The 21,009-nt window shown below is 38.7% G+C and overlaps 1 protein-coding gene across 2 annotated transcripts in view; it reads right to left on the reverse strand.

Annotated features, from left to right (window-relative positions):
- PLPP1 (phospholipid phosphatase 1) overlaps window positions 1-21,009 on the reverse strand; it is a 113,762-nt gene that overhangs the window by 11,983 nt on the left and 80,770 nt on the right. For both annotated transcript variants that reach the window (XM_082382465.1, XM_082382466.1), the window contains exon 4: window positions 2,598-2,655. In XM_082382465.1, coding sequence (XP_082238591.1) covers window positions 2,598-2,655 — 58 coding nt within the window. The remainder of the gene's footprint in view (window positions 1-2,597; window positions 2,656-21,009) is intronic.

The following is a 21,009-nucleotide window of genomic DNA, read 5'->3' on the forward strand; positions in this document are numbered from 1 at the left end:
GAGAAAAGCCCATGCGCAGCAACGAAGACCCAAAGCAGCCAAAAAAAATAATAATAATTTATAATAAAATAAATTTATAAAAAAAAAAACGGTGGAAGTTATATGTCACCATTTTATTTTCAGAGATCTGCATCACCTGACCTTCTTCGAAATAACTGGACGAGGGTCCAGCTCAAGTAGTCAACAAAGCAAGGGAGCCTGATTAACAAGAGATTCCCAGAGAGCTTGTAGACCTTAGCAGCCTCCTCCCAAGGCCCCTATTTCCCCATCTGTGAAAGGGTGGCAATCCTCCCTCCACTCCTACTTCATGGGAGCTTTCAGAAGGAGTCAAAAATTAAGAGTAGTGTAAATGCAAATCATCATCAATATCAACCAAACCTCAGATTCTTAGTTCTCTCTCATAAAACGGGACTTAAAGATACTGACACACAGGTGAGTTAATAACAAACCACAAAAGTAGCCCTGGTGATGTCTGGCTCTGGGGGATACAAACATTCAAAAGCTGTTCAGTATAGTCACAAACTTTGCTTTGGGAAAAGTTCTCAGGATATATTAATAGCTCTAGCCATTGCCAGCCTTCCCCTTCTCCCCCAGTCCCCATTTCCTGTTTAAAGAGAAAAAAATATGGTGGCTCCCTTTAGAAAACAGGTAATTTTTCCTAGAAAGATAAATGAACAGAGATTGCTAGAACAGTATTTGCTGTTACTACCGTCAAATAAGTCACATTTCCCATGGCACATTTTCAGAAACATTTGGGTGAATATTTTAAAAAGGGAGCTCTAAATTCTACTGAATTGGTACACTGTTGCTTCCTCACAAAATTAACATAAGATGAAAGCCTTGCAATTTCCAGAAATGTTGAAGAAGCCAAAAATTAGCTCTATTGAAAAGGTTTTGAAGTTTGGGTTTGAATTTTATATAACACATCTGCAATTTTTACGTTTTATAAATTTTACGTTCTTTCATTTTTTGGAATTTTTTTTTTCAAATAAAAGGAAGAGGGGCTTCCCTGGTGGCGCAGTGGTTGAGAATCCGCCTGCCAATGCAGGGGACACGGGTTTGAGCCCTGGTCTGGGAAGATCCTACATGCCGCGGAGCGACTGGGCCCGTGAGCCACAACTACTGAGCCTGCGCATCTGGAGCCTGTGCTCCGCAACAAGAGAGGCCGCAATAGTGAGAGGCCCGCGCACCGCGATGAAGAGTGGCCCCCACTTGCCACAACTAGAGAAAGCCCTCGCACAGAAGCAAAGACCCAACACAGCCAAAAATAAATAAATAAATTAGAATTTAAAAAAAAAAAGGAAGATTTGGTAAAACTGATGTTAAATTCTCTCTAAATGAAACCAAATAACTCCCAGCAGGCTACTCTTAACAATACACATCGTGAATCTTTAATCCATGTCATGAATTTAATATCATATAGCACTTAATGTGATCAGAGGGGGAAGGGGAATGGGAAACAACAAATTTACACAGCACAACTATATAAAAAAATCCACTTACAAAGAAAATCAAGACAAAAATTACAGCTGATCTGTTAAGGTAGAGATCTTCTCCTCTCCCTTCTTTTCCCACCAAATCTTGATAATTTTATACATACAGAGAGACACACAGACACAGAAGACATTATAAAAAATAAAAGTCAATTAAGTTGACTTTTAAAGACCCCTTGTGTGTACCCTAAAGCCTGGTCTTCCACTAATTACTCTCACTACACATTCATCTCTAGTTTGATATGCAAAATATGGGTGCCAGTCTTCTCTAACTCTTCACTGCTGACTTTGCATAATGCAAGTGCAATCAGAATCGCCATCGGGAGACTGTATAGATGACAAGCTCCTGAAGCAGCAACTGGCTCTCCCTGAAGTTAGAACCTTTCTAGTCCCATGGAAAGCAGTCTGGGAGATGTTTCACAAAGTGGAAGGAAAATAAAACCTGCTCGAACAGGAGCAACAACAGCTGCCTTCACATCCAGTAATCAGAAGTCCCCACCCCGGCAGCCCCCAGGGAAGGCAGGCTGCTCGGCACCCACGCCACGCAGATGACGCCAGGGCTCTCGGTCCGGTGAGGCTGTGAGGAGCAGCAGTCACCTCGGCCTGTGTACCAGAGCAGTGCCCTGCCGAGATTACGCAGAAGCTGTTCGTATGTTCCAGAAAACCTCTTCAGAAAATGTGTCCCAAAGTAAGGGGACACGTCACCTCATTCTCAGCACCAGGCTTGCAGACTTGATGGTTATCGGTTTAGGCCTCTACCACTGTCAGAAAAGTGACAAGTGTCCTCGACCACTTGTCTGCTTCAGGAGTAAAGCCTCCCTATTATCCTGAAGGTTCCCAATTCGCAGCTTGCTATACAGCGCGCCTGCCTGCCTCCTCTAAATGCAGGGCAAGAAGCTGCTTCAAACGATTGTGACTGGCTTTGGCAGGAGCACAGGCTTCCAGCTCTCCTCGGGACTTAGTGCAGCCAGCAACGGCTCACAGCTGACTGAGAAGTGAAGCCGATGAGGGGGTCAGAGGGGTCTCACAGGAGAGGACACCAAACCTGAACACACGAAGTGCAAGCAGCACGTAAGCCACCCGCAACAGACACCAAGTACTTACTGCCACGAACATCATGCAGTACATGGAGAACGAAGAGTGGCCCGAGTAAAAGGACAATCTAGAAGAGAAAGAAGAGAAACATTAATTTTCTCTCCTACAGACCAAGAATATTTTTTATTTCATAAATCTCCTTACCTCCCCAGTGTACACAGCTCCCTCCCCTTACCTTCAGAAATCAGAAGGGTGGGGCAGGGGGCAGTTAAAGAGTCCTAGGAGGGTCTGAGGTCCGATTTCTACTCAGTATCATTTTATTGATACTTTTAGGATGGGTAATGAGTCGCTGAGAACAAACTTGCCAAGCATTTCTGAAGTAATACATGACAAGCCATAACTGGCATAAGTGGCCTGACTTTATTACATAAAAACTTCTGTGACCATGATTTAAGTTTTATTTTCCACTTGAAGGATTTGTCCCTGAACAGCAGTAATGAATACCTCCTTTGGAACACTCACAAGTTGACTACTTTTTAAAAAATAAATTCAAAAATTTTAAAGTGTTATTTTAGCATCTTGCCTTAGATCTCCCACCAGAGTAAGTGCTTTTGTTTGACATTTATTTTCACACTGTGCACGGATAGTCCTGTACCAAATGAACCAGCTCTTTCAATATTATAGTCTATAAACATCTAGGTATCATCTTTCTACCTAAAAATGACAGCATGCTTACAAAACTTAATTCTATTGCACTTAAGAACAAAACCAAGAGGAACCAGGTTCTTAAGTATTTTACTTATTATACCCTATTTGGTTCAAAAGGAGTTTGGTTCCCCTGATTCAGAGAGGAGAAAAGACTCCTAAAACACATATCAGAAAGTCATGTGTGTACGTTTGGCAACTGAGAGTAAGTAGGAGAGTGGAGATTTCCTATGCAGATACTGATGATGATTCCACCAAGAATTACGATAGTCTCTTTTATAATCAGATACATTCCTAAAAAAGAGAATATTCCAACTTCCTGTGCCAAATAGGATTTACGTAATGAAACTTGATAATTATCCTGGGTTTAATCTATGTAAAACAAGAAAAATAAATCACTTTTAGCCTTCCCAACTACTTGGCTATCGAAAGATCAATACAAATCCTTGTTTTAAATCAGATAATTTGAGCAGAGTTCTGTATATTTTATGGCTAGTTTCAGTAAGTTATATTGAAGAGCCTAAAGTTAATAAAAGCCAATTTCAAGGATTGTCAAGTCCCATCAAGCCAACATGACCATGATCACAGAAATGTTCTCAAAGCCAAGCAAGTTAAAAGTTTCACTGAAACTCCATGTTCAGAGTATTCACTGTAGATTGTGCCACAAAAATCATAAAAACCAAACTCATGTAATGGCTTCAAACACCTCTGGTTCATTCACAGGGTGATTTCATTAGTTGAAAACAAAATGTTTTTAGTTATTTATTCTGAATATGTAAACAGATATTTTATCCAGTTTAAGATCAGCCAAAGAAGTCTGGCTCTGACTTCGACAGACAGGGATTAAAAACATAAAGGGAGAGCTTAGAGACTCAGTCTCTAAGTCTTCACCCACAGTAAATTATCAAACACATCACGGTAACATTGGCTTTTATTTCCATTCAAAAGAAAACAATAAAACACCGAAAACATGAATTCAAATTATTTTCATATTCCATACAAATCTCTTTATTGAAGTCTCTAGGAGATACAGCTTTTAAGGGCATTTTATTATGTCCATAATTCACAAATGAACAAACAATTGTATGGATACTTTAATAAAATCCAAAGAGTAGTCAAAATGCAGATTGTTTTCATCACAGTGACCTCAACTGAAAAGTTTAAGATTTTGGCCCTGGTCTAAGAACCCTGCTCTGTTCTTAAGATTTTAACCAATCCTAGACTACCATCTCACTTCACTATAGCCACTCTGATCAAAGTAGATACATACAGTAACAATTTAAGCTAGCTTTCCATCAAAGCTTATGAAAGACTATTCAAAAAGAAAATTTACAGAGATAAAAATATATTCTGAAATGCAGCTGTTTGCATTAACTCCAGGGCATGGTCTAGTAAACAATGAGCAAGTAGACTGGTCTTGTCTATGTAACTTGCTGTGAATGGGATTCTATTCCAAATAGCAAACTTAAGATGACTTTTTTCCTTAACATTTGTCAGCCAGGGCATCCCTTTCTCCTGGGAGAACTCATTAAACCTGGTCTGAACCCCAAAACCACAGCCTTAAGAGTGTTCACAGCCATCCGCCCCCCCCCCCCAGGGTCTGAGTTCCTACTCCTCAATTCACCATAACATCGACATCAGCATTCAGCCTTACAAACTGCAAAGACAACCAAATCCAGCTTTTATCAGTCATCAGAAGCAATCAACTCACACAAAGTGTTTCTTAATTTTTTAATGGAATTTACTAAGTATTCTGGGGTTCACCAGGAGGTTAAATCACAAATAACCTCCTAGCCACCTCACTGCTCTTCCCCTACCACCTGACTTTTCTTCCTTTCCTCTTCCCAACTCACAAGACAGTAAAAAACACAAAACGGTTACACCTTTAGTTATTCTTTTAGTTGAAAATGTCTTTATTTTGCATTAATTCTTGAATGATGATACCCTGAATTCTAGGTTGATGATTTTTTTCTCATCACTTTGAGGATATCATCATACTATCTTCTGGCTTCTACATTTGCTGTTAAAATGTGAGCCATATGTCTGCCATGCCTTTCTGAGTTATATGTCTTTTCTCTGTAATTGCTTCCTCTACCCCCAAAGTCTGCAATATTCTGCAGTTTTGTTATCATGTCTCTAAGTAAGAATTTCCTTTTATCTGTTTTAGTATTCGTTGGCTTCCTATGTCTGAGGATTTGTATACTTCACCAGTTTTGGATAGATAGGTCTCAATCATTTCATCTTTGAATTATGTATCCTCCATCCTATTATCATTTTCTGAGATTCTGATTCAACATGTTAGACATTTCATTCTATCCCACCACATCTCTTAACCTTTCTTTTCTATTTTTAATCTTAGTCTCCTCAGGTATATCTTCCCTCCCTTTCACTGTGTCTAATCTGCTTAATCAATCTGGTTTTTTTTATTTAAATTACTATGTATGTATCATTTATAGAAGATCTCTTTGGATCTTTTGCAAATCTTTCTAGTGAATTTTGATTCTCTTGATCCTACATCATCTTCTCAGTCTCTTCTTAATTTACTTCTATACAGCAGATATGTTGATTTTATATTCTAATAGGGTAATTCTAATATCTGCAATCTTTGAGAGTTTATGTAGTTTGTTTTATCTGCTGACTCTCACTTAGAATAGATTATATGTTCATTTATATTAGAGTATGAGCTCATATTCTTGGGATTCTGCATGCAGGGAAGCTTAAGAGTCCTTGCTTTAAAGAGAATTCTTCCAGAAATATGTGTTCTCTTCTGCTGGATTCACTATCAATCCACTTCAAACTTCTCCTTTTTTTTTTTTTCTTTAAGCCACACAGATAGTATGAATTCTGGCCTCAGAAGAGTACAAGTATGATATTATGATTAAGAATTCTTTTTGATGGTTCCTCCTGGGAGGATGTTGCCCTTTGACAGTCCTTATAGTATCCACGGGCCTTCCATTTGTCTTTCTACACTGCTCTGGCCTCAGCCTTTATCTCCTGTGCCCCATGTTCAGAGACTATCAAAACTCAGGCTCTAGGCTACCAGGAATTGGCAGGTACTTTCAGGGCACACATCAAATCTACAGCATTAACTGACCCCAGCCTCATAAAAATTCCTTTACTCTCCCACCAGCTCAGCTACTTATTTAAAAGATTTATATGTATTTTAAGATTTATGTATATTTTAATATATAATACAAACATGTGCATATGTATATGTGTGCTATATCATCTAGCATGTTTAGTTGAACTGTATCAGTAAGCATTTCTAATCCTCCATATTGCCAGAAATAGAAGCAATCTTTTTTTTTTTAACATCTTTATTGGAGTATAATTGCTTTACAATGGTGTGTTAGTTTCTGCTTTACAACAAAGTGAATCAGCTGTACATATACATATATCCCCATATCTCCTCCTTCTTACGTCTCCCTCCCACCCGCCCTATTCCATCCCTCTAGGTGGTCACAAAGCACCGAGCTGATCTCCCTGTGCTATGTGGCTGCTTCCCACTAGCTATCTGTTTTACATTTGGGAGTGTATATATGTCCATGCCACTCTCTCACTTCATCCCAGCTTACCCTTCCCCCTCCCCATGTCCTCAAGTCCATTCTCTACGTCTGCGTCTTTAGAAGCAATCTTTTTTTAAACAAGACTTAGAACCAATAAAATGTTATCGAAAATAAACTGCTCTACTAGGAGACACAATAGTTTGGCAAAAACAGTTTGTTTTTAATTATAAAGTGGCCAGCACTCACAAATGTTTCCAATTATTACTATTCCACCAGTTCACTGGGTATGCCAAAGTGGCTCTGTTGCAATTAGGAGAACTTCCTTTTTTCTCCTAAAATTCATCCTAAAATTGCTTCCTAAAGCGTTCTAAAGCAGAAAGGTTGTCAAAAGACTGTTAATGGTGACAAGCTATTGAGTACCTTCTATGTTCAGGTACTTAATACACAGAATTTCCACTCTTTACAAAAACCCCCGTAATAGGAACTGTCAATCCTATTTTACACATAGAGAAAACGGAACCTCCCAGAGGTTCAGCAACTAGCTCAAAAGTCACATCACTTTGAGGTTTAAATCTGCATCTTCCCAACTCTTTCCCACCGTACCATGAGTCCACCCCTGTGAATGGCAGGCAAGCGCAGCGTCAACGTTAACCCTGCCGCCTCCAGGCAGGGCGCACCCATCAGAAAGAACAGGGGTCGCTGCTTATACATGGCAACATGTGTGACTATATGAGGAAGAACTGAGACCATCTGTGACAAAATAAATGTCATCTACGTGCAAATAATCATCTTAAGAGAATACTAATTTGTTCTTTGTATGCTATAAAGACCAAATAAAAGGAAGTCAAATTGCAAAATGGGGCATTTTCTCCAAACGTTATTTCCTGATTATAAAGTTTACATAACAGCAAATTAACTTGAAGGACATGTTAAATTTCCCTTCTGTGATAACCTTTAAACATGGACTGATCCAGTAAAAAAGTTAAAATATGTCCCACACAACGGTACATAGGAGGAATGACCCTTAATGAACAATTTCCCCATATTCATCCTACTTTATTTCAAAAGGATTTGTAAAACCAATAACTGTTACTAAACACTTAAGCAATGAGATATCAAGTTATTATCTTAAAAAAACTCACATCTAAGATACCTGGGGACTCAAGTAGGCTATAAAATGGGACAAATTAATACTTTCATACTCAATTGATACAAGCACACACTTCTAAGAGGGTGGTCTGGCAACATCTATCTAAATGTATCTATCTATATGTAATTCCACTTCAAGGCATCAAGGCATCCTAGAGAAACACAGCACCAGCACAAAGATGTTTGCTGCAACACTGCTGGCAACTCAAGGACCCAAGAGATGATTCTATCACTGTTTTTCTGAATACTACAAATCAGCTAGAAGGAATTAAGTAACTCTATGTGAACCGACAAAAAATTATCTCCAGGATATATTTTAAAATGTCATTTATGTAAACCACATAAACTATATTTCACATTTAATGTAAAAATACATAGAAAACAACAGAAAGGATACACAAACTGTTAACAGTGGCTCTGGGGAAAACTATCAAATGGGGATTAAAAAAAAAAAACTTTCACATTTTACAGTAATGATATTAGAAACACAACCTGTTATTATAGGGATAATATATATATATATGAAAATATTTTAAATGGTAATCAAAGTATCTTCAATATGCTTGCTATAAATTTCCTACAAACCTCTTCCCCACTACACACACACACACACACACACACACACAAAAACACACACACCCCACCCCAAACTCCTCTTCCTGAGCAATAGTTTCCCTGAGAGCTTCTCTGCCAACCATGCTACTACTTGGAGTAAAAAAGCAGCTCCCCGAGACTTCCCTGGTGGCGCAGAGGTTAAGAATCCGCTTGCCAATGCAGGGAACACGGGTTCAAGCCCTGGCCCGGGAAGATTCCCACATGCCTCGGAGCAACTAAGCCCATGCGCCACAACTACTAAGCCTGTGCTCTAGAGCCTGTGAGCCACAACTACTGAGCCCACGTGCCGCAACTACTGAAGCCCAGGCGCCTAGAGCCCATGCTCTGCAACAGGAGAAGCCACAACAATGAGAAGCCCGCGCACCGCAACAAGGAATAGCCCCGGCTCACCGCAACTAGAGAAAGCCCACGCAAAGCAATGAAGACCCAACACAGCCAAAAATCAACCAATAAATAAATAAAGTTTAAAAAAATAAACTTTGTCCTTATTTAAAAAACAAAAACAAAAGCAGCTCTCTACCTATAAGTTCATGCCCAGAACCCAGCAGTGACTCAGGCCCTAGAAGCCTGTTTTCACATCTTTCAATCAAATGTTTGGACATTTATGTGTATTTTTAAATATCACAAGTTGTGTTTCCAATAAAAAAAATATGCACATAATTTAAAACCACTGAAATTCAGTATATTAACTCTGGTTATTACAAGTAACAGAGCCAATACACATGTTAGTTTAATACTGAGTGTTTGAAGAAGGAAGATTTTTTAAAGAGATCAGACTATCTAGAAATGCAAGAACTGCAGAGTATCTCTGCTCTAAAGGATACAAAGACAAAGGTAATAAATGGTGGAGGAACATAAGGTGATCCCAACCAATTTAATTTAAATAAAATACAACAAAAAATAATGTAAATTCATCTTATATCCTTGAACCACCCAGAGATTGAAAACTTATTTCATCAGCAGCAAAAACCCTGTCATACATTCCTTGAATTATTTTTACCATGATTTTATTATATTTCTATATAAAGCTATGCCACATTATATGGGGTCAATTTTAACCAAGCCACTTTATACATAAAAGTAATATGCCTATCTGAAATAAGTCACATGTTACTATTCAATTTTACTCATTAATATTAAAGCATCAAACACCACTGCATAGCCACTAACATCAGTTAATCATATACCAAACAATCAAATATCCACAGATATTAGATCACGAAACTTAAGGGAGAGAAGCCAGCAGGACCACGGAAAATGAAAAAAAGGAGAAAAAAAGTAGGAGACAATTAGTTCATGCATAGGGTATTTTTAACTCTTGATTTAATGAACCATTTGATGACTAAAAACAAATGATCATGTGTCTTTTGTCTAGGGAAGAATCTTGCAAAACGCAGGAATCTGGAAAGTAGGAAGTTGCTGAGAACCTTCAGATAAAGGAAAGTAGAACTGTGCGTGTCTTGAATATCAGGTGACGGGAAGAAATGGTTCCAAACTCTCATCAGGGAAACTGTGTGACTCTAACAACAGATGAGGAGAGAGTTGGTATGACAAAGGGTAAAACATGCATAGGTGCACTAACTAGGGGAAGAGAGGTCACAAGTTTCCTTTGGCATGGGGGAAAATTCATGACCTGGTGCAAAAAGACTCCAAATCACCTAAGCCACCTTATCTAAGCCAGTTAAAAAGGAAACAAGCGGCAAGCGGTAGATTAAACAAAGGACACAGTGTGAAGTATTCCGACGCGGCAACTAATAATACCTTGCCTACCAACCTCCTTTTGAAAACAGTTGAACAAGGAGACTACTGGCTAAAAGGGAAAAGATTTCAGAGTAAGACAGAAGGAAGAGACAGTTCTAAATCACTTTCAACATTGTTTATCTTTTTTAAGAGGCAGGATTGCTAGCTAGAGGCAAGATGGAGAGATTTTTAGTTTAAGCCCTCCCCCAAAAAGACAACACCAAGGCCAAGAAAGCCTATTAGCACCTAGCTAGAACGCTCCACTTCCAGCCCTAACACAGAACATGAAATCACCACCAACCCTTGGGCACCAGGGTCAAGAAGGATGAGGCTCAAGACATCAATAAAACTGTCTTTAGAACTGCACCAATGCAGAACTTTAGATCTGAGCTGAAGCAGACACTGCCAGTGGCAAGAGAAGAGACAAAGGCCCACATAGATGTAAAATTATTAGAGCCCAACAGGAAGCTGGCCAGACAGGTCACTCTTGGTTCCTTTCAGATTAGACCAGATTATATCAGTAGAGCTCAGGCTACAGGACTAGCAGAGTGCCACTTAGAGAAACCTTTCTTTCTACATGATGGAGAAAAGCAGAAAAGTCACATTTCCTTTAGTATCTCAACTCCTTCTGCTGTTAAGAGAAAAGAAAATTATATCGATTCCTGCTAAAATTACCCATTTTAGTATATATTTAGATTAGAATTAAGTGGAGGAAAGCTAAATATTTTTTACAAGTATAAAAACAGAGTTACTCTCCTGTTTCAAACCCTTCATGAGCACAAACTGCTGAATAACAGACCCTTCATAAGCCCCACCAATCTCTCATCTGCTACAAAACTACTTAAATTTCCCAGCACACACCATGTTTCACACTCTCTGCGCTTATTCGTCCCTCTGCCTGGCCTGGGCTTCCCACTTTTCTTTAATAATTATTATATGAGAGCCACTGTTTCCTCCAAGAAACCTTTCTTGAACAGCTAGGTTGAAGTTACTGCCCTTTCTTTCTCTACAAAGGAGAAATCATCAGCACTCAATGAACACGTCTGTCTTAGCACCAACCTTCTTACAGTAAAATCATCTATAACTGTACTCTCTTCCTCCAATATATCAGATGGGTAGGGGTGGAACAAGACTTTTTAAATAGGAATTTCTGTATTTTTTTTATTACATAAGATATGTTCATTATAAAAATTCGGAAGGTACAGCTAAACAAAAGAAAAATTGCTGGTAAACTCTCATCCTCCCTGGCTGAGATCACATCTTAATTCATCTTGTATCCCTAACACCCAACACCATTATCACGCACAGGGTAGGTGCTCAATTTATTTTTTTAAGCTAAAGTAGAATCTAATCTCTTGAATAATCATTTTTATTTAATTATCCCAGAAAATATTAAATTCTTACACTTTTCATATTTTAAACATTATATACAAATCCACCTTTTCTGCCCATCCCCCCACCATCCACAAGAAGTACACCTCAGCAATCTTGTGTCTTGTTACTTGTACTGAACAAAATGCATAAAATAAAACTAAGGAAAATATGTTATCTTTGCATGATAATTTCATCATGTAATTAAATGCTATGCTTAGCTTAGTCTATGCCAATAAATTGTAGCAAGCCACATACGATAAATTATCTGATTTTAACAGCATTGCCCTCTGCTGTGTTTCCCCTTACAGTGGTTAGGAATTCTGACTTTATCATCAAAGTTCAGGGGAATTAGGAGTTTCAATGTCAAAATGTTACGAGCTTAAACATACAGTACCTAATGCATGTTTCCCAACACATCTGGCAAACATTTTAATAATGTGTGTAAAATGTCCAGAGACCTTTTTTACTTTACAATCAAAAGCAATCAGATTAGTGGAGCAGATGATATCCACAATGATGAAGTGACAGATATATTCTGTTGTAAATAGAAAACAATTTAAGTTTTTTAAAAGCATTCTCAAAGCAAATGTAAGTGGCCAAAACCCAAAGCAAAACAACAAGGGTTGACAAATAAGGAAAAAGGTTTTATGTATTGTCTGAATGCTACTTTCCATTGCCTATATGAAGAATTTTCTCAATTTTTAAAAGATTCATTTCTATCCTTCAATAAAACAAAATCTTGAAAACTGCCCAACTTCTTCATAAATTTCCAAACATTACCTGAGAAGCAAAATATTGCAGCTGCAATAGATTACATAAGAAAAAATAAAAGAAAAAGTTAGCCAAGTACATACATGTTAAGCTCATTTATTATATAAATGAATAGTAACGTTATTAGATAATGTTATCTAGTGTCTTCCCAAACCTCACTCTCCCAAAAGAGTAGCGTTAAAAATCCCACAGCAACACAAGCTTTTTCTGTCTACTTATTCAGTAGAGAACAGCATCACAAGAAAGGCAAGATCCAGGCACCTAGAAGTCATTACGTTACTGACCAGTAGTAACCTGTTAGGAAATCAGCTGGTCCAGGTGAGACTAGTGCCATTTGGTACAGCAAAGTCACAAGACAGAGCAGGGCTTGCTCCTCAAACTAATGTACGGAGACCTTGTTCAAAATGGAGAGGTTACGGGTAGGGCCAATGCTGGGATGCAAGACTCTGCATGTCTAACAAGCTCCCAGGTGACACCCAGCCTGCTGATCAGAGCAGAGAACCACACTTTCAATGGCAAAGGGAGAGAAATGAGAAGAAAAGTAATTTTGACCTCAAGTAGGAATACACTCAGGATTAAGTCAACAGTTTGGGTACTTTTTGAAGATAGTCACATCCAAGGGAATGATGATGCTTTTCCTGTTTTCCATCTTCTCTTTTTATCACAAAACCTACTTAAAACAGAAAAATACTGTGTTTTATTTAAAAATCACTCAAATGCAGATTTCAATTCTTTGAATATGTAGCTAATAAAACCCATACGTTAGGCTTGTTTTGCTGTTCACAAATTCAACTTACTTCCTACCTCTCAATAAAAATATTTATTTGCTATTAGAGGAAAATAGCTAAGGGTATCGTTCACATTTATTTTGAATGAAAACTTACACTTTACCACTTGATCCATGGGGTTTATCATTATATTTTAATCTGGAAAAAGTACTCACTAATATATCTATGAAACATTTTTTTTCATATTTCAAAGGTGGCAATGTGGAATTCAAGAGTTCTAAGGAGAAGGTACAAAGCATCAGTATGAAGTAATCAGCTGATGACATATTAATATGATTTAGTAGCCTTTTAACATTTAATATAAAGCACTGGTTGATTTATTAAAACCCAAGGATATGTGTCATCTTAATATATCCATTGCAAGACCTACATTCTAATTCAAAAACTGAGAAGAAAATCCAAGGGGTAATTCAAAAAGCTGATGGATTTGTTCATAATTAATTCTCTAAACAAGCATTTAAAAGGGAAGGAGGGGAATAGAATGAAATGTCAAACATCTAAAACTTAAGAGTATTGCTAGTCTGGTGTGTGCTGGGGATAGGATGTTTGATGGTTTTTAAAATAAATTATGGTATACAAATATTTACCAATAAATAGTGGCACGGAGTCACAGAAAGTGAAGAAAGGCTCTTTCATATCTTTGCAAACTTGCACCTCAGCCAAAACAGAGTCACACGTAGACTCAACTCTTTCCGCCTCTCAGGAAAAAGAATGAGGCACCAAGTTAAATCTAAGGGGGGAAAATCCTTTGCTTTTATTTCCACATTAAAACAGATAAAATTATATGGAATGCATGAATGCAACACAGGCTAAATCAGAATTTTGCATAAAAATTAGGTATCATGTTGTACAACTACATTTTCATTTTCTAATCAAAGAGGAAACGTTTCCTTAGCTTTAAATGCCCCAGACTGCCTTTATAATTTAACAAACAAAACCCCAAAAATCAAACAGGTTATACTGAAACTAAGTCTAATAAAATACTGCTTGTATACTCTTAAGTCTCCAGCCTTTAATCATGTTGCTCCCTGGACCTGAGATATATTCCTTCCCAATTCTACACATTCAAACCTTACTCATCCTCCAAAATGCCTCCTCTACTAGAAGTAGTATTACCACCCTCTGATTTCATGTAGCATTTTATCTTCACTCCTTTAAGGCACGTATCACTTTCTATCACCCACACAATCTCCAAACATGTCTCAGCTCCTACGTAGTGGGCACCACAAGAGCAACAGGCACACCTTGGTAGCGCTTACACTAACTAGGACTTACAAGTAATAGGTATTAGTTGAATTCCAGTAACTCCCTGGAATACGCTGAAGCAGTGGTTCTCAGATCAGCAGCCAAAGCACCATCTGGGAACACTTTTTTAGAAATGCAAAGTCTTGAGCCCCACCCCAGACCCACTGAATCAGAAACTCTGAGGGTGAGGCCCAGCAGTCTGTTATTTTAACAAACTGTCCACATGATTCCAATGTGGCTAAATGTGAGAAACACAGGGGCAAAAAGAGTCAGGGTGGTATGGGGGTGAACAAGCAGTCACAGCTACAACCTAAACTGTCAGGTACTGCTTGCTATTCAGAACAGAGGAGGTGGAAAGAGGTGCTGGCCTTGAAGTCACCTCCTATTAAATACACTAATACTAATGCTCTTAGAGTGAAGGATCTTTTAAAATCATCCTCTCTTTCATTCTATACATTGATATTTCCATACAGATATGACTAAAAAGAAGGTTGTTTAGTTTACTGATACACACATGCTTGAGAAATACAGATCAGCCTGAACAAATGAATCTTTTTGAAGGCATAAAGGCTTATCCAGTGATGTTTACAATTAGGCTACACAGAAGAAGCCATTCTCTCAAAGTATAAAGCAGGTTTTACCAGGTACTTAGTACCACAGCCAGCCAGTCTAGTTACAATGGTTTTTCACTATTCCAGAAGGCACACCCTCAAACTTCAGCTTTATTTACCTGCATGTGGGCTGCATTACAAAAAGAAAAGGAGGGACTTCCCTGGGGGCGCAGTGGTTAAGAATCAGCCTGCCAATGCAGGGGACAAGGGTTCGAGACCTGATCCGGGAAGATCCCACATGCCTCGGAACAACTAAGCCCGTGTGCCACAACTACTGAGCCTGCACTCTAGAGCCCGTGAGCCACAACTACTGAGCCCGCGAGCCACAGCTACTGAAGCCCACGCGCCTAGAGCCCATGCTCCACAAGAGAAGCCACCACAGTGAGAAGCCCGCGCAGCACAAAGAAGAGTAGCCCCTGCTCACTGCAACTAGAGAAAGCCTGCGCGCAGCAACAAAGACCCAATGCAGCCATAAATAAATAAATAAATAAGTAAGTAAATAAGTAAATAAATAAAGAGAGAGAGAGAGAGAGAGAGAAAAGGAAAATTATTTCTCCCACTCGACCAAACATATTGCAATTAAACGTCTAAGCAATATAAGCTGCTATAATCCAAACAGAAACAACTTTGTGCTGAATATCTGATTCACACAGCCAGAGATCAGTCACTAGGAATTGATCAGGAACACTGAGTTTATTCTAAATAAATATAATTTAAATAAAAGCCAGAAAAAAAGTAAATCTCTCAAAGAAGCCAATAGTTTCTATACTGTATTATCATAAACAGACCAGCTCACTGTGCACAATCTTAAATTCACCCTATAGGGTGAATATCAGCTCTCACAGCCTGAGATGTCATGCAAGGTCGTGTTCCCATATACAGGTGATATAAAGCAGTGGTTCTCAAAGTGTGGTCCCAAGATCAACACAGCAGCAGCATCTGGGAACTTGTTAGAAATACAAATTTTCAGACCCTACCCCAAACCTTCTGAATCAAACACTTGGAGATGAAGCCCCAGAAATCTGTTTTAACAAACCTTCCAGGTGATTCTAATGAACCACTGATATGTGAGAGCCACTGATTCTCTAAAGAGAATCTCGACCTCCGAAGGGAGATACAGGTCTGAACTATCTGGGATCGTCAGTAATTTTTTTTCAAAAACTGAGAGCAATGCTATTCTCATTGGCACAAGCAACAGCAGCTGGAAGTCCTACTGTTACAGTTATAAGCCCCTTTTATTTCATAGTAAATTCAAGGGTATTGATTTTAAACAATGAATAGGACTCTCTGGATATTACAATTATTCCATTCTAGTCCATTATGTTCTCACTTCTATGTTAGGACCCAATGGTCACCACAAATGAAGCCCAGTAAAAGTCGTGCAACATCAGTGATATCAGACAGCACAAAAGTGTACACATGAGCAAGAAGGGAGGAGGGAGAAAGAGAAAAAGAAATAAGAGAACAAATGAGAAAAAAATCAAGACCAAAAACCAAAGTTGCAAAAGGGTACTCTCATCCTAAGATGTAACTCTGACTCATTTATAGTCAACAAAAATGACTCATTTTGGGTGCCTATGTTCTCTTCCCTCTATCAAACATTATAATTTTATAATTAAAAACTTACAGGGGGCAGGCTGTGGAGATAAATAAAAGAGCAGATTACACCATACTCCTAATAAACTTATAGACGGTTCTAGACTGAAATGTTTTTGCATTCTTGGCATCCTGACTTTAAAATTCAAGAGAAAAGGAATAGGAAAGTCTGTATCCAACCAAACTATGCTCCACAATAGAACAGCAACACAAAGCCACAGTTATGTACCGAAGTTATACAGCTCTGAAACCAGCAACAACTAATTCATTCTGGAAACACTGATGGAAATCACATTTTTCTCATAAGATACAGTTTTCTTAAAATTTCATTTCTATGTTTGATTTTCCTTTATCCTTGTTTCAGAACCCCAAAACTTACTAACAGATGTTCTTCATTGAAAACTATAGATAATAATTATTTGCGGGACTTCCCTGGTGGTGCGGTGGTTAAGAATCTGCCTGCCAATGCAGGGGACATGGGTTCGAGCCCTGGTCCAGGAAGATCCCACATGCCGCGGAGCAACTAAGCCCGTGCACCACAACTACTGAGCCTGTGCTCTAGAGCCCATGAGCCACAACTACTGAGGCCACGTGCCACAACTACTGAAGTCCATGTGCCTAGAGCCCATGCTCCGCAACAAGAGAAGCCACTGCAATGAGAAGCCCACGCACTGCAACAAAGAGTAGCCCCCGCTTGCCGCAACTAGAGAAAGTCCGCGCGCAGCAACGAAGACCCAACACAGCCAACAATAAATAAATAAATAAATAAATAAATAAATAAATTTTAAAAAAGAAAAAAGAGTGATGGGAAGTCTTTGAAGGGTTTAAAAAAAATAATAAAATAATTATTTGCAATATACATAGCTTTGCAATTTGAGTTATCCAGATATTCATACTGCTTTGGAGGAGATTGTTTTCCTGACCTTTACATAGGACTTTAAGTGGAAAACTGCTTGTAGGTTGATGTAGAAATGTGAAATGATGATGGGTAAAAAACCCAAGTGTACTTAAGTCAAAAGTACAATGAGAGTAATAGTACACATTGGCCAATTTGGGTACACTAGGAAGAGATAGAGAGGATGACACATATGGACTGAAAAATGTAATTCTTTTAATACCATTTTAACTAAATTATATTACTTCAAATTTTGTCCAAGTGGCTTGTATAAGAAAGAAAAATCTCTCAATAAGATAGGTCACAAAAAAAGTTTGAGTTAAGATTTATGTACCTGAACCAGAAAAACAATACATGTGTAATGAATTTGTGTACTTTAAGAAGCATTTACAAAAACATTTTCTGGAGTTTAGGTAAACACTCATCACCACAGTGACTTTCTTAAATTCCCTGGCTGAGAGAAAAACATTCGAGTTTTCCTGTCTATTTTCTGTTGGTTAATGTAGGAAAGATATTCTCAAAGACACAGGCATAGTGCTTGATGAAAAAGTACTGAACTAAGACTAGAATGGTGAAACCTATAAAGAAGCTCAACAAACTCTGAGTAGTACAAATATAAAGACAGAACCATACCTAGACACAAAACAGTAAAATTAACAAAAGCAGTATGAGAGAAAATAATACATCACATAAAGGGGAATATAACTAACAAATTATTTCTCATCAGAAACGATAGAAACCAGAAGACTGTGCAATGACATATTACAAAATTTGGAAAGGAAAATACCAAAGAATTTTATATCCAGCAAAATTATTCTTGAAAAATTAAAGCAAAGAAAAGGTATTTCCAGACCAAAAAAAAAAGCTGAGAATTTGTTGCTAGCAAACCTGAGCCACGAAAATACTAAAGAAATTTCTTCAGCCTGAGAGAAATTACACCAGATGGTAACTGGAATTCCAAACCCTCCACTGGGCACTCTGGAAATCCAGTTCTATAAACATAGAAACCTGTATTTTCCTGTATCTTTAAACTCTTCACTGAAGATTCACTACGTCTCCTAATCATTAAAGAGACTTTCACTTAATTTCTTCTATTAATTTCTTTAAACGTGACTGTTTAAAGCAAAAATTACAACACAATTTTGTTGAGTTTATAATGTATACAGATGTAATATATATGACAGTAATAACCCAAAGCATGTGGAGGCTGGGGGCACAGAGCTATACTGTATACAAAGGGCTAATTTTGCCATAAGAAAGTCAGCATTGTTTAGACGAACCAAGATGGCAGAGTAGAAGGACGTGCTCTCACTCCCTCTTGTGAGAACAGCAGAATCACAACGAGCTGCTGGACAATCATCGACAGGAAGACACTGGAACTCACCAAAAAAGATACCCCACATCCAAAGACAAAGGAGAAGCCACAATGAGATGGTAGGAGGGGCGCAATCACAATAAAATCAAATCCCGTAACTGCTGGGTGGGTGACTCACAGACTGGAGAACACTTATACCACAGTAGTCCACCCACTGGAGTGAAGGTTCTGAGCCGCACGTCAGGCTTCCCAACCTGCGAGTCCAGCAACAGGAGGAGGAATTCCTAGAGAATCAGAGAGTTTGAAGGCTACTGGGATTTGAATGCAGGACTTCGACAGAACTGAGGGAAAGAGAGACGCCACTCTTGGAGGGCACACACAAAGTGGTATGCACATCGGGACACAGGGGAAGGAGCAGTGACCCCAGGGGAGACTGAACCAGACCTACCTGCTAGTGTTGGAGGGTTTCCTGCGGAGGCGGGAGGGTGGCTGTGGCTCACCGTGGGGACAAGGACACTGGCAGCAGAAGTTCTAGGAAGTACTCCTTGGCGTGAGCCCTCCCAGAGTCCACCATTAGCCCCACCAAAGAGCCCAGGTAGGCTCCAGTGTTGGGTTGCCTCAGGCCAAACAACCAACAGGGAGGGAACCCAGCCCCACCCATCAACAGTCAAGCAGATTAAAGTTTTACTGAGCTCCGACCACCAGAGCAACAGTCAGCTCTACCCACCACCAGTCCCTCCCATCAGGAAACTTGCACAAGCCTCTTAGATAGCCTCATCCACCACAGGGCAGACAGCAGAAGCAAGAAGAACTACAATCCTGCAGCCTGTGGAACAAAAACCACATTCACAGAAAGACAGACAAGATGAAAAGGCAGAGGGCTATGTACCAGATAAAGGAACAAGATAAACCGCCAGAAAAACAACTAAATGAAGTGGAGATAAGCAACCTTCCAGAAAAAGAATTCAGAATAATGATAGTGAAGATGATCCAGGACCTCGGAAAAAGAATGGAGGCAAATATCGAGAAGATGCAAGAAATGTTTAACAAAAACCTAGGAGAAATAAAGAACAAACAAACAGAGATGAACAATACAATAACTGAAATGAAAACTACACTACAAGGAATCAATAGCAGAATAACTGAGGCAGAAGAACGGATAAGTGACCTGGAAGACAGAATGGTGGAATTCACTGCTGCGGAACAGAATAAAGAAAAAAGAATGAAAAGAAATGAAGACGGCCTAAGAGAACTCTGGGGCAACATTAAACACAACAACATTCGCATTATAGGGGTCCCAGAAGGAGAAGAGAGAGAGAAAGGACCAGAGAAAATATTTGAAGAGATTATAGTCGAAAACATTCCTAACATGGGAAAGGAAATAGCCACCCAAGTCCAGGGAGTGCAGAGAGTCCCATACAGGATAAAGCCAAGGAGAAACACGCCGAGACACACAGTAATTAAATTGGCAAAAATTAAAAACAAAGAAAAATTATTAAAAGCAGCAAGGGAAAAACGACAAATAACATACAAGGGAACTCCCATAAGATTAACAGCTGATTTCTCAGCAGAAACTCTACAAGCCAGAAGGGAGTGGCATGATATACTTAAAGTGATGAAAGGGAAGAAACTACAACCAAGATTACTCTACCCGACAAGGATCTCATTCAGATTCCATGGAGAAATCAAAAGCTTTACAGACAAGCAAAAGCTAAGAGAATTCAGCACCACCTAACCAGCTCTACAACAAATGCTAAAGGAACTTCTCTAAGTGGGAAACACAAGAGAAGAAAAGGACCTACAAAAACAAACCAAAAACAATTAAGAAAATGGTCATAGGAGCATACATATCGATAATTACCCTAAACGTGAAAGCATTAAATGTTCCAACCAAAAGACACAGGCTTGCTGAATGGATACAAAAACAAGACCCATATATATGCTGTCCACAAGAGACCCACTTCAGACCTAGGAACACATTCAGACTGAAAGTGAGGAGATGGAAAAAGATATTCCATGCAAATGGAAATCAAAAGAAAGCTGGAGTAGCAATACTCATATCAGATAAAATAGACTTTAAAATAAAGAATGTTACAAGAGACAAGGAAGGACACTACATAATGATCAGGGGATCAATCCAAGAAGAAGATATAACAATTATAAATATATAT

Source organism: Balaenoptera borealis (assembly GCF_965194805.1).
Source record: "Balaenoptera borealis genome assembly, chromosome: 2".
Lineage (NCBI taxonomy): Eukaryota > Metazoa > Chordata > Mammalia > Artiodactyla > Balaenopteridae > Balaenoptera > Balaenoptera borealis.